Source organism: Nicotiana tomentosiformis, chromosome 2 (assembly GCF_000390325.3).
Source record: "Nicotiana tomentosiformis chromosome 2, ASM39032v3, whole genome shotgun sequence".
Classification (NCBI taxonomy): Eukaryota; Viridiplantae; Streptophyta; class Magnoliopsida; order Solanales; family Solanaceae; genus Nicotiana; species Nicotiana tomentosiformis.
This window is the reverse complement of record NC_090813.1, coordinates 179622892-179635138: the sequence shown is the minus strand read 5'-3', so window position 1 is coordinate 179635138 and position 12247 is coordinate 179622892. Positions and strand designations below refer to the sequence as shown.

At 34.6% G+C, this 12247-nt stretch overlaps 1 protein-coding gene and 1 long non-coding RNA gene across 2 annotated transcripts; one reads left to right on the top strand and one right to left on the bottom strand.

Moving 5' to 3' along the window:
- Positions 1–1165: 1165 nt before the first annotated feature.
- Positions 1166–4507, bottom strand: LOC104119900 (receptor kinase-like protein Xa21). Its single transcript, XM_018778882.3, has 3 exons — positions 4252–4507; positions 1960–3942; positions 1166–1817 (listed from the first exon to the last, which is right to left on the bottom strand). The coding sequence occupies exons 1-3, from the start codon at positions 4505–4507 to the stop codon at positions 1468–1470; spliced, it is 2589 nt and encodes an 862-aa protein (XP_018634398.1). The 3' UTR covers positions 1166–1467.
- On the top strand, positions 2313–5453 carry LOC138906767 (uncharacterized). The gene is made up of 2 exons (XR_011414410.1): positions 2313–2448; positions 3299–5453. It is a non-coding gene; the product is annotated as an uncharacterized lncRNA (long non-coding RNA).
- The last annotated feature ends 6794 nt before the right edge of the window (positions 5454–12247 follow it).

Genomic DNA, 12247 nt, shown 5'->3' with positions numbered 1-12247 from the left:
TTTCACCCATAAAAATTTTACTTTTACACGTAAGAGATTTGTTTTTATCCGTAAGAGATCTAAAAAGATTATTTTCTTAAATTATAAATTGTAAAATGGGCATAATGTACAAACAATTATATAGCCTCTTACACATGGAACAAGAAAAGAATAACCACCCGCGACAGCATAGGGCTGAAATATGCAAATGGCTCGAGGGCAAGCGCAACTTGAGCTTTTGGATGAGCTAGGTATCCATCAATATATTCTGCTTTGAAAAACTAGCAATGAACCAAAATTCACCATTATCCAAGAATGTCTTGTACCAACATTCATAATATGCTCCATGCAAGACACATAGCAAGTGACTGATTCTTGGTTTGATCATGATGAGTGGAAGTTTATACCTTCTACTTTAGGTAAGGGGACTCTGAATTTATCTTAGATGCTTCATAACCTGTTTTAATTAAATGTCTATATCATAATAGCGTTGCCAAAAAATTTGTTTGCCCTCCTTTAAATTGTATAGAAAACTATGGAAAAAGAAAAGCGATGAAATATTCAACAGTTGTTTCAGACATTCTATCAAACACCTTAGGTGCATCTATTCATCCTTCTAGATATAATGAGCAAAACAAATCCATGTCTACACTGGCCCTTTTTAAGGTTGGATCCTGGAATTATGAGAATAGTGATAGAAGATCTGTATAGATATAGAGTTTTCTCATTGAATTCTTTGCTTAGATCAATTTGTGTTAAGTATTCCTGACATAAAATCTATGAGTTTAGTATTTGTAACATAAAGCTATAACTACCTCTCATTGTTTTCTCAATCTTATTGTAGTAATAAAATGAAGCTTACAAGAACTAGATTCATCAACTTAGTTATTGTGAAACTCAAATTAAAACTTACCCAAGTCATATACAACCATTCGATAGCACTTCTCTATTTTAACCATCCGATTTTAATCCGATTAGTAACATCTTTATCTATCATTCTATTCTCTTGAAACGAGAGCCTAGATATCTAAATTGTTTGCATTTTGATACTGCAATCACGTCATCTCAACTTCGCTCATCTCATTAGATACTGCACAGCTTTTCAAGAGATTCAAAAGCTGACATCTTTTTGTATATTTGTTTCCGTGTGATTTTCGTAGTTCTAACTTATGACATTATGATTCAACAGACAATTGGCTTAGTTTTTATTCAAATTTTTGTAGAAATATTTGTCGTCTTTGCCAACACAACAATCATATATCTCATAGACATTCCTTCTAAATTATGTAAACACTTGCAGCTTCACATTAATTTCTTCTCTTCTCTCACCCCTTTAAAATCATTTTATACTTCCATATATCATAACTACGTATATCAAGAAAGGAGTACAATTCATGATTCAACGAGCTTGCTTGTGCCGACTTGAACGCTTAACGCAATTGCCATATGTAATCAAGCAACAACTGAGAGCCGATGATTTGATTACACCTAGTGTAGACTACTGACAAACTCAAGCCTGATCATTCTAAGTGCAGAAAGAGCATCTCCCATGCTAATTCTTGCATCAGGTGCCACTAAGGTGCAGCTCAAAGCTAATTTCATGATAGATAACACACACTGCAACTTTGCATCCGTTTGGTCATTCCCTGGTTGTACCAAATTAGCATCCACCACCTTATGAATTCTACTTGGAAAAGAATCACTAACCCAACGTCGTATGGTCAAGTCTCCAGTAAATATCTCATCACTTGGTCTCATTCTTGTAAATGTCTCCATCATCAGGATGCCGAAACTATAGACATCGCAACTCGTGGATACTATTCCATGTTGGCCATACTCTGCAATCACAGTGGAAAATGATCAGAAAAGCTTCCTAGTTAGCAAGGAATATGCTAAAACAGAGAGTATCGATTTATATCTAGGGGAAAGAATTGTGTTGGGAATTCTAATGATATGAGAAAGCCTAAAAAGTTCTAATACCTGGAGCTATATATCCAAGGGTTGCAATCGTCCCTGTTTGAATAAAAACCTCCCCTGCACCTAGTAATTTTGCAATGCCGAAATCAGTGACATGGCCAACCATTTCTTGATCTAGTAAGACATTGCTTGGCTTCAAGTCAGAATGCACCATTGGTGCTAAAAAGCCATTATGGAGATAGTCCATTGCAGATGCAACATCTATTATTATATCTAATCTCTGAAATAAGTTCAAGAACAAGTTGTGAGAGTATAACCATTTATCAAGTGTCCCATTGGGCATGTATTCCAACACTAAGGCCTTGAAATCAAGGTTGGAGCAGCTGGTGATGATTTTGGTCAGATTTCTGTGGCGAAGGTTGCGTAGCATCTCACATTCGGTATCAAAACTTTTGAATGCACCCTCCAATTGCACATTGAAAACCTTTGCTGCTAAAGGGGTTCCATCCTTAAGTGTTCCTTTGTAAACCGTGCTGAAACTCCCATTACCAAGTAAGTTGCTTTCATTGAATCCTTCTGTTGCTTGTTCAAGTTCATAATAGGAAATTCTTTCATGCCCTTTTACCGGGAACACTTCTGCTTGACCTGCATTCTTCTTTAGCATTCGCATTCTTAAATATACATATGCGAAGGCTAATGCAAGAAACAGCAGGCCCACTCCCAAAAGGGTGTACAAAGCCAAGATTGCTTTTTTTGTCTTGGTAGATTTTATGACGCATGGTGACACATGAAACTTGGAATCACCACAGAGTGCATCATTGGACAAGAAAGATTGATCTGTGGCATTTGTAAAAGGACCACCAGTGGGAATCTCTCCACTAAGTTCATTAAATGAGATGTTCAAATATTTGAGATACACAAGAGCTTCTAGTGACTTTGGAATTTCACCGCTAAGATTGTTATAGCTCAAATCCAAGAATTCCAAAGCCAACATTTTTCCAAATGAATCTGGAATAGGTCCATCTAATCTATTATGTGCTAGTGAAAGTTTAGTCAATTTATCCAGACTCCTTAGAGTGATAGGAATCTTCCCAAAAAAATCATTTTTTGACAGATCAATAAGTGTTGCCGCATTTAAATTTCCAATCTCCATAGGAATTTGCCCACCTAATAAATTGGATGAAACATTGAATTCTATGAGATCATGAAGGTCCCCCAAGGCTGCAGGTAAGCTTGAGTTCAGTCTATTGTAAGCTAGATTAATATTCCTCAAATTGGTAACTTTTCCTAAGCATGGTGGCACAGAACCAGCAAACTGATTTCTTGACAAGTTTAATGCACCAAGTTTCTTTAAATTGCATATAACATCTGGTATGGTTCCTTCTAACTTGTTATTTTGTAGGTAAAGTTCTTGAAGACTCAGCATGCCTTGGATAGTATTCGGGATATGTCCAGTCAACTCATTGTTAGACAGACTCATCTTTGTCACTCCAGTAAGATTACCAATTTCTTCAGGAATGACGCCCTTCAGTTGACAATCCTGTCCTACAAAACTTTGGAGAGAGTTAGAGAAATTTCCAACAGATGATGGAAAAACACCACCCAACGGATTATCAGCAAACCAGAGTACTTTTAGATTCCTACAGTCTGTCAAAGATATCAGGAAACTCATTGATGAATCGCTGGAAAAATTATTCCCCCACAAGTTGAGAAACTCAAGGTATTTTAAGTTACCAAGTGATTTAGGAATTGGACCTGTGAAACTGTTGAATGAGAGTTCAAGACCTGTGAGTCTTGAAGAATTTGAGATAGTGGCAGAGACAAAACCACTAAAGTGATTTTGTGCACAACTAAATTCTTCTAGGCTGGGCATTCCACGGCCTAAATCTGAAGGTAAAGTACCGGTAAGCTCATTTCCTCCAAGTCCTAGGTGCTGCAGTTCCGACATATTGAAAATGCTTGAAGGGACGGTACCAGTAAACATATTTTGGTATAATAACAGTGCCCGGAGTTTCCTAAGGTTACCTAGCTCCACTGGTATCTCTCCTGTCAATTATTAGAAATATATGAGTACCAGTTCGACTGAGAGAAAAAAGGAAGAAATTTCAGATTTCTTGTTAAGAAATATCACTCCCTGTTTCACTTTATGCGTCTTAGTTTGACTAGGTACAAAGTTTAAGGAAAGTAAGGAAAACGTTTGAATCTTATGTCTTAAACTAAAGATGTGTTATTGTACCAAAATACCCTTAAATCTTTTGGTCTTGAATATGCCATATGGAATATTGGAGTTACTAAATATAGAAAGATGCATTCTTTTTGAAACAAACACATAAATTGAAACAGAGAGAGCACTACCTTCCAAGTGTTGTTCTCGGAGTTCTAATATTCTAAGTGCTGTTAAGTTAGCTAGCTCTCTTGGTATAGTTCCAATGAACTCATTGACAGACAGTGACAAGAATTGAAGCTTTCTGCATTTTCCGATGTTTGGTGGAATGACACCCTCTAGGTAGTTTGTTGAAAGGTAAAGCATTTCCAAGTTTGGAAGATGGTCACATATAGTTGTTGGAAGCTTACCAGTAAGATTGTTACTAGTAAGAGCAATGACCTGCATTGTCGTAATGTTAAAGATTGATGTGGTATAGAGCCAGTAAGCCAGTTGTATTGCAGGTCTAAAATAGTCATGTAACGAAGATGACCAAGTTCTTGAGGGATATCTCCTTCGAGATAATTTCCCTGTATGTTCAATACTTCCAGCTTTGTTAGATTGGAAAGGGAAGATGGTATTTCTCCCGAAAATTGGTTGCTCGAAAGGCGCACAATGCGAAGGTATGGTAACAACCTTAAAAATGATGGAATGACACCAGTGAAGTTATTGCTCGTGACATCAATCAATTTCAACCTCTGCAAATGAGCCAATTCCTCTGGCAATTCTCTATAAAAAGTGTTGTTACTGATGTCGAGGGAAACAAGAAATGAGAGGTTTCCAAGATGTGGAGGAATGGTACCATGAAGTTGCATGCTAGAAATGTTTAAAGCTGTGACTCGATTATGGCTGGAGCTGCAAGTGATTCCAATCCAGCTGCAAACTGGGGTGGAAGAAGACCAGTTTCTTGCTAATATATTGTTAGGATAAAAAGAAATGTGAGATTTCAAAGCAAGAAGAGCAGCTACATCAGTGCTAATACTGGGAACAGTAGCAATTGAAGTATGATCATGAAGCAGAAAGATAACTGCAAGAGCAAAGAGAAGATTGCCACTAATTCTGCCCATAACTATAGCAAAGAGAACAGTAGCAATTGAAGAATGGCTAAAAGGAGTGATCTATTGGCATTGGCAACACGTTTCTTGCTTCTATGTGATGTTTGAGAAAACGTCCTGTTCTTTCTTGACGCGTTGCATTTAATTATAAGTTGACTGTATGATGAATCAGGAAGTCCAACTTTCCAAATTAAGATCAAAGCACAAAAACCTGCCCCTAGTTTTGAGAAGATATAACCAAAAATCAAAGATTATTAACAATGTAAAGAATTTTTATTAAACACACTTTTACTTTCTCAGTGGACCTTTCATGTGCGAATCCGAATTGGTCAGCAAAATAGTATACCAAATGCTTAAACCAAAAATATACTAAACAGTGACGGAAACTAACAGATTTTTCAAGTTCTCCGCTGGCCACACAGACATCATCCCGTTTGGATTATTTTATTATAAGTGTTTTAAGCTAAAATAACTTTTAAGTCAATAAAGTTAAAAAAAATACTTTTTAACACTTGTTTTAAGCTAAAATGACAAAATCAAGCTAAAAATCAAAAGCTAAAATTCCTAGAATCATTAAAACAAGTAGACTCATTAAATTGATGGACAAACTCAGATTTTTTTTTTTGTATTCGATACACTGCAAACATCTTGATCCAACAGTCTCTTTTACATGTTTGAAAAAGTCAATATGTGTAGGCTATTTGCATTTAATATGGATCCTTTCCACTTGGCTCAACCGTGATAGTCAAATTTAATTTTTTATTCTCTTATAAGTACTTTTTGACTTATTTACGCGTTTGACAAACATCAAAAGTACTTATAAGTCAAGTGTTTATAAGTTAAAATAAGTATAACTCGTAAGTCATAAGTTGGTCGCCTCTAACTTATGACTTTTCAGCTTATAAGTACTTTTAGTTTGACCAAGACTTTTACTTAGTTTATTCTTAATAATATTTTTTAATTCACAAAATATTTTTTCCAAAGTAAATTTCGTAACTTTAATCATTTTAAAAAAAGAATAGCTTATTAGCTTTTTTCTATCAAACACATTAATTGTTTATTATCAGTTTCAGCACGTCTATCCAAACACATAAATGCTTATTTTTAAAAAAAAATCAAATTCATCACTTCAAGCTTATTAGTTATTTACCATCAGCTAAACCAAACGGGCTCATAGTTGTAGTAAGTAAAGTTTAATTTTGTATTGTAGAACTAGAAATAGTACATGCACAATAAATATCCTGTCATCTTGTTAATGTTTGACATTACTCTTATGTAATTAAATGAACTTTATCATTGTTATCATCAATTAACTCTAAACAGAATAGTCCATTCTAATTCTATATATATGAGCTTTCCAAAAAAAAATCTACGTGAAGTGTCTCTCTCTCTCTCTCATGGGGTTTGGGGAAGGAAAGTGAAAAGGGGTTTGTGATTGACGGGAGGCGATTCGTATGACAACTGATTGACTCTCATTACATTAGCTTAAGAATACAACCCTGTTCACGTGGTTATATCTGGGGTGTCAATGAATATTTAAAAATCAACTAAATTGATTGAATCGTATCGTATCGAATTGATTTTTAGATTTATTTTAATAAAATCGTAGATTTTTATATAAATTTATAATCGTACCGATAATTAAGGTAGGTTTTATTTTGTGAAAATAAACCGAAAAATACCGAACAGTACCAAATAAATTTATATGTAAAAAATATATTTATATATTAAATTTAAAAATAATAAAGCATTAATTTATTTATTTTTGGGCATTGGAATTATAAAAATGGTTAAAAGCCAACGAGTAATTAAACTTAAAATTCTAATTCCCAAAACTATTATGCTACTCCTATTAAAAATAAATTATTTTCAGCATATTCGCTAGCAAGACACAAAATATTCTAGCAATTATGAGTAGCAAACTACAATGTATTGAATATGTTTCCTTTCGTATGATTTAAATTTATCTTTTTGAATATTTAATCTTCCATATACTTTATTCTTGAATCCCAACTTGGTTAATATCTTTTCATTCGTGTGATTTATATTTTCTTTGTCTTTGCTTAGTTTTTTTTATGTTGCTGTAGAATAGTTGATGGATCTAATACTATGGCCATCTTTGATGTTTTCTTAATTCATCACCATTTAAACAATAAAAATGTCTAGGGAATTTTGCGAAGTCATATAAAAGTATGTATGTTATTGCATTCTACTTCTACTAGTAATTTTTACCGGACATTTTAAAATAATACCGAAAATTAACCGAACATTACCAATACTGAAGAAAAATCGACATGATTGGGACGGTTTCGAAAAGTCTATTTTTGGTTATACGTAATAAAATAACCAAAAAAATTGTATGGTACAAATTTTATAAAATAACCAGCCGAACCGAACCATTGACACCCCTAGTTATACCTTTCTATCGCTATTACAAAAAGGTTATATAGATATAAAGATATTAAATTTTAATATATCTAATAATTAAAAAAAATGACGCAGGAATAGTTTAAGCGACGTTTAGAAGTTCAAGAGATGAGACAATAATAAAAAGAACACTAGAAGTTTATGAGGTTCGGCAAAATTTGATTTTTGCCTAGTCCTCGGACATAATCAACTCAAACTTTATTTCACTCCAAAAAATAAGTGAAATACTACAAGAGAGAAAGAAGATTCAAATGCCTTAGGAGATAAGAAGGCAAGTAAGAGATGTTTACAAATGAATAAAATTCTTCTTATTTATAGAAGGAAAATGGCCTTAATGTGATGTCATGCATGAATCACATTAAGTATGAGTGAAATCTTGCGAAGGTGGAGATTTGTTGAATTTGACAAGATTAATATGATCTATTACTCTTTTCAACTATTCTTTCTGAGATAGATAGAGTTTCTTTGAATGTCTATCTCTTTTTATCTTCATGCCAAAAATTTTCTTCACCTTACCTAAATCCTTCATCTCAAACTCTTTTCTTAGTTGAATCTTCAACTTCTCAATTTTCTCTTGACTTTTGGAAGCTATCAACATATCATCAACGTATATGAGAAGATATATGAAGGATCCGTCTTCAAGATTGCGTAAATACACATAATGATCGTATTTGCTTCTTCTGTACTTCTGCCGCAACATAAGCTTGTCAAATCGTTTGTACCATTGTCTAGAAGATTGTTTCAATCAGTACAATAATTTTTCAAGTTTGCACACCATATTTTCCTTTTCAGCAACTTTGAATCCTTCTGGCCGAGTCATATAGATTTTCTCTTCCAAGTTTTCATGTAAAAATATAGTTTTTACGTCTAACTGAACTAGTTCCAAATTCAACTGTGCTACCAAAGCCAACAAAACTCTAATGGAAGAGTATTTCACGACTGAAGAAAATACCTCATTGTAATCAATTCCCTCCTTTTGAGCGTACCCTTTGGCCACCAATCTTGCTTTATAGCGAACATCTTCTTGGTTAGGAAATCCTTCTTTCTTTGCAAATACACATTTGCACCCAATTACTTTCTTGCTCTTCGGGAGATTGGCCAATTTCTATGTACGGTTATGATAAAGGGACTATATTTCTTCATTCATGGCAAACCTCCACTTATCTTTTTCTGAACTTTGGATTGCGTCTTTATAAGTGGTGGGAACACTGTCAGCTACAATTGAGGGAGCACAAGCCACCGTCTCTATGAGACGAACAAGTTTCTTTATTTTTTTTTGGCTTGCTGGTTGCTATTGATTCAAGTTGTTATTGAGGTTCCTGAATTGTAATCTCCCTCTCTGCTGACTCTTCTTCGAGGGGAAAATCTTCTATTGTTTTCTCGTTTTCTCCCTAAGTTGGAAAAATTAATTTTTCCTCAAACTCTACCTGCTTTGAAGCACCATCAGTTTGTTTGGCATCTTCAATTGTCACCTTATTTGTTATGAAAGATTCATCAAAGGTAACATCTCTGCTGAATATAATTTTTCTTGTCTCTGGATACCTTAATCGGTATCCTTTGACTCCCGAAGTAATCCCCATAAATATAGCTTTCTTTGCTCTCGGATCCAATTTTGACTCTTTCACATGATAGTATGCAATTGAGAATTATAATTTTCAGCAGGTTTTTCATACCATTTTTCAAATGTTGTCTTGCCACCAATAGCGGCAAATAGTAGACGATTAATTAGGTGACATGCATATGTTATTGCCTCATCCCAAAATTCTTTGCCCAAGCCAGTATTGGACAACATACACCGAACCTTCTCCAACAAAGTCTGGTTCATACGTTCTGCCACTCCATTCTGTTGTGGTGTATTTTTTACGGTGAAATGTCTCAAAATGCCATCATCTTCACAAATCTTATTGTAAAGATCATGTTTGTATTCTCTACCGTTATCTGTGCGAAGACACTTTATCTTTCTGCCTGTTTGAGTCTATATCATCGCCTTCCATTTGAGAAAAAATCCCAACACCTCATCTTTGGTTTTCATCGTATACACCCACACTCTCCGAAAAAGTCATCAATAAATGTTACAAAATAGTGTTTCCCACCTAATAAAGGTATTTTGGAAGCACCCCAAACATCAAAGTGAACATAATCCAAAGTACCTTTAGTATTATGGATTGTTATTCCAAATTTAACCATTGTCTGTTTCCCCATGACACAATGCTCACAAAACTCCAAATTGCAAGTCTTTACTCCTTTTAACAATCCTTGATCTGATAAAATTTTCAAACATTTTCCTCCAGCATGTCCCAAGCGCATATGCCATAGCTCGGTTGCTTCTGCCTCCTTGTCGTCACTGGATGTCAGTGTTGCTATCCCAATAACTGTACTACCGTGATAGTGGTACATATTATTATTTCGCCGAATTCCCTTCATTACCACTAGTGCACCAGAGCATATTCTCATTACCGTATTTTTTGCAACGACTTTGAGCCCCTTTGACCCTAGGGCTCATACAGAAATGAGATTATTCTTCAATTTCGGTACGTATTGAACATCTGTTAATGTTCTGATCAATCCATCATGGTTCCTTAATCAGATTGAACCAATACCATATGCGGTATGAGGATTGTTATTTGCGGTGTGAATAACTCCACATTCTCTTTCTTGAAAATCAACGAAGCAGTCCTTGTTGGGACACATATGATAGCTACAAGCTAAATTCATCAGCCATATGTCAGATGGTTTGAATGGATCAGTTTTAACTAGTGAGAAATCAGACTCATCATAATTAGCTACATTTGAATCCATGAGCCTTCCCATTGTTAGGTTTGGCCTTGTTTTTCAACTTTGGACAGTCTGTCTTCTAGTGCCCCTTTTCTCGGCAAAAGGCGCATTTATCATTGTTGGGTCTTGATCTTGACTTCGATCTCCCTTTCTTCATTCTCATATGGTTTTGAGAACGACCTCTCACAACCAGTGCTTATCCTTCTCCACTATTTTGCTTTCCTTTCTTTCTTTGTTCATAGTTGTATAAGGCAGAACAAACTTCTTTGAGAGATACATCATCATTCCTATAAAGTAGAGTTGTTTCGAGGTGCTCGTACTCTTCGGGAAGTGAACTTAATAACATTAAGGCCATATCTCCATCACTAAAAGTCAAGTCCATATTATGTAAATATGTCGCCAACTTATTAAAACTGGTGATATGATTATTCATTGTAGTATCAGGAACATATGTAAAGCGTAACAATCTTTTTTTCATGTAAAATTTATTTTGACTATTTTTCTTCAAGAATTTATCCTCCAATGCATTCCACAATTGACTTGCAGAAGTTTTTTTTGTGTATGGATACTTCAGTTCTCTTGCGAGGTAAGATTGAATGGTATACAAGCAACACAACTGATAATCTTCCAATCTTCTTCTCTGATATTGTCTGGTTTCTTTTCTTCTATGACAATATCTAGCCCTTGTTGAAAAAGGACATCAAGAACCTCAGCTTGCCACATCCCAAAATGTCCTGACCCGTCAAAAATTTCAATTGCAAATTTCGCATTTAACATTATTCTTGTCATAATCAAAGTTGCCAACTACTGACACCCAATGTGGACTCTTCATTTTTATTATCTCTCATTTTTGCTACAAATACTATTTATTTGCTGACAGTACAAAATACCAAAGTAATTCTTTTCTGATATGGAAGTTCAGACTATGCTGCAATCACAAAGCATACTCAGATAGAACCTTGGCTCTGATACCAATTATTGCGGATCGAATATATAGAGAGTAATTAAATCACAACTACTATATCTAAAGGTAGCTAATAAATAATAGATGAGAAAATAATAAAAAGAACACCAGAAGTTTCTGAGGTTTGGCAAAATTTAATTTTTGCCTAGTCCTCGGACACAATCAACTCAAACTTTATTTTACTCCAAAAATACAAGTGAAATACTAAAAGAGAGAAAGAAGATTCAAATGCCTTAGGAGATAAGAAGGCAAGTGAGAGATGTTTACAAATGATCAAAAGTTTTGCTATTTATAGAAGGGAAATGGCCTTAATGTGATGTCATGCATGACATCACATTAAGTGTGATGCAATGTAAATGCATGAAAAAATGCATCTACCAATTTTCTCCTAAAAAGAGGCTTCCAAATGTTCACACTAGTTCAAATTAATCTTGTCAAATTCAACAAATATTACCTTATTCATATGGTCATACCTTTTTATCGCTATTACCAAAAGGTTATATATAAAGCAAACTCACAAGTCTAAGACCAAAAAACATATCATGGATTGTACAAGTTAAATACCTTAAGTTTCTAATAAGACTCATAAAATATGTGAGATTGGTATTGTTTCCATCTCCATTCCTTGACAATTTAACTCCATATTCCATGGGGGTGCTAACGGGCTTGAAATTCTCCATCTCAAATTTCTTGATAATCTTTGAGCAATTCAAGCCACCTTCTCTGCCTTAAGTTCAATTCCTTTTGCTTAGAAATGTACTGAAGACTCTTGTGATCTGTGAATACATCTGCATGGACTCCATACAAATAATGACGCCAAAGTTTTAATGCAAAAACCACAGCCGTAAGCTCTAAGTCATGAGTTGGATAATTCTTTTCATGATTTTTAAGTTGCCTTGAAGCATATGCTATAACCTTACCATGTTT

Coding starts and splice junctions, on each gene's coding strand:
- LOC104119900 (XM_018778882.3), bottom strand. CDS start 4,507: ATGCAGGTCATTGCTCTTACTAGTAACAATCTTACTGGTAAGCTTCCA. Junction 3,943..4,251: donor CCGAGAACAACACTTGGAAG/GTAGTGCTCTCT, acceptor AATAATTGACAG/GAGAGATACCAGTGGAGCTA. Junction 1,818..1,959: donor CCTTGGATATATAGCTCCAG/GTATTAGAACTT, acceptor CTGTGATTGCAG/AGTATGGCCAACATGGAATA.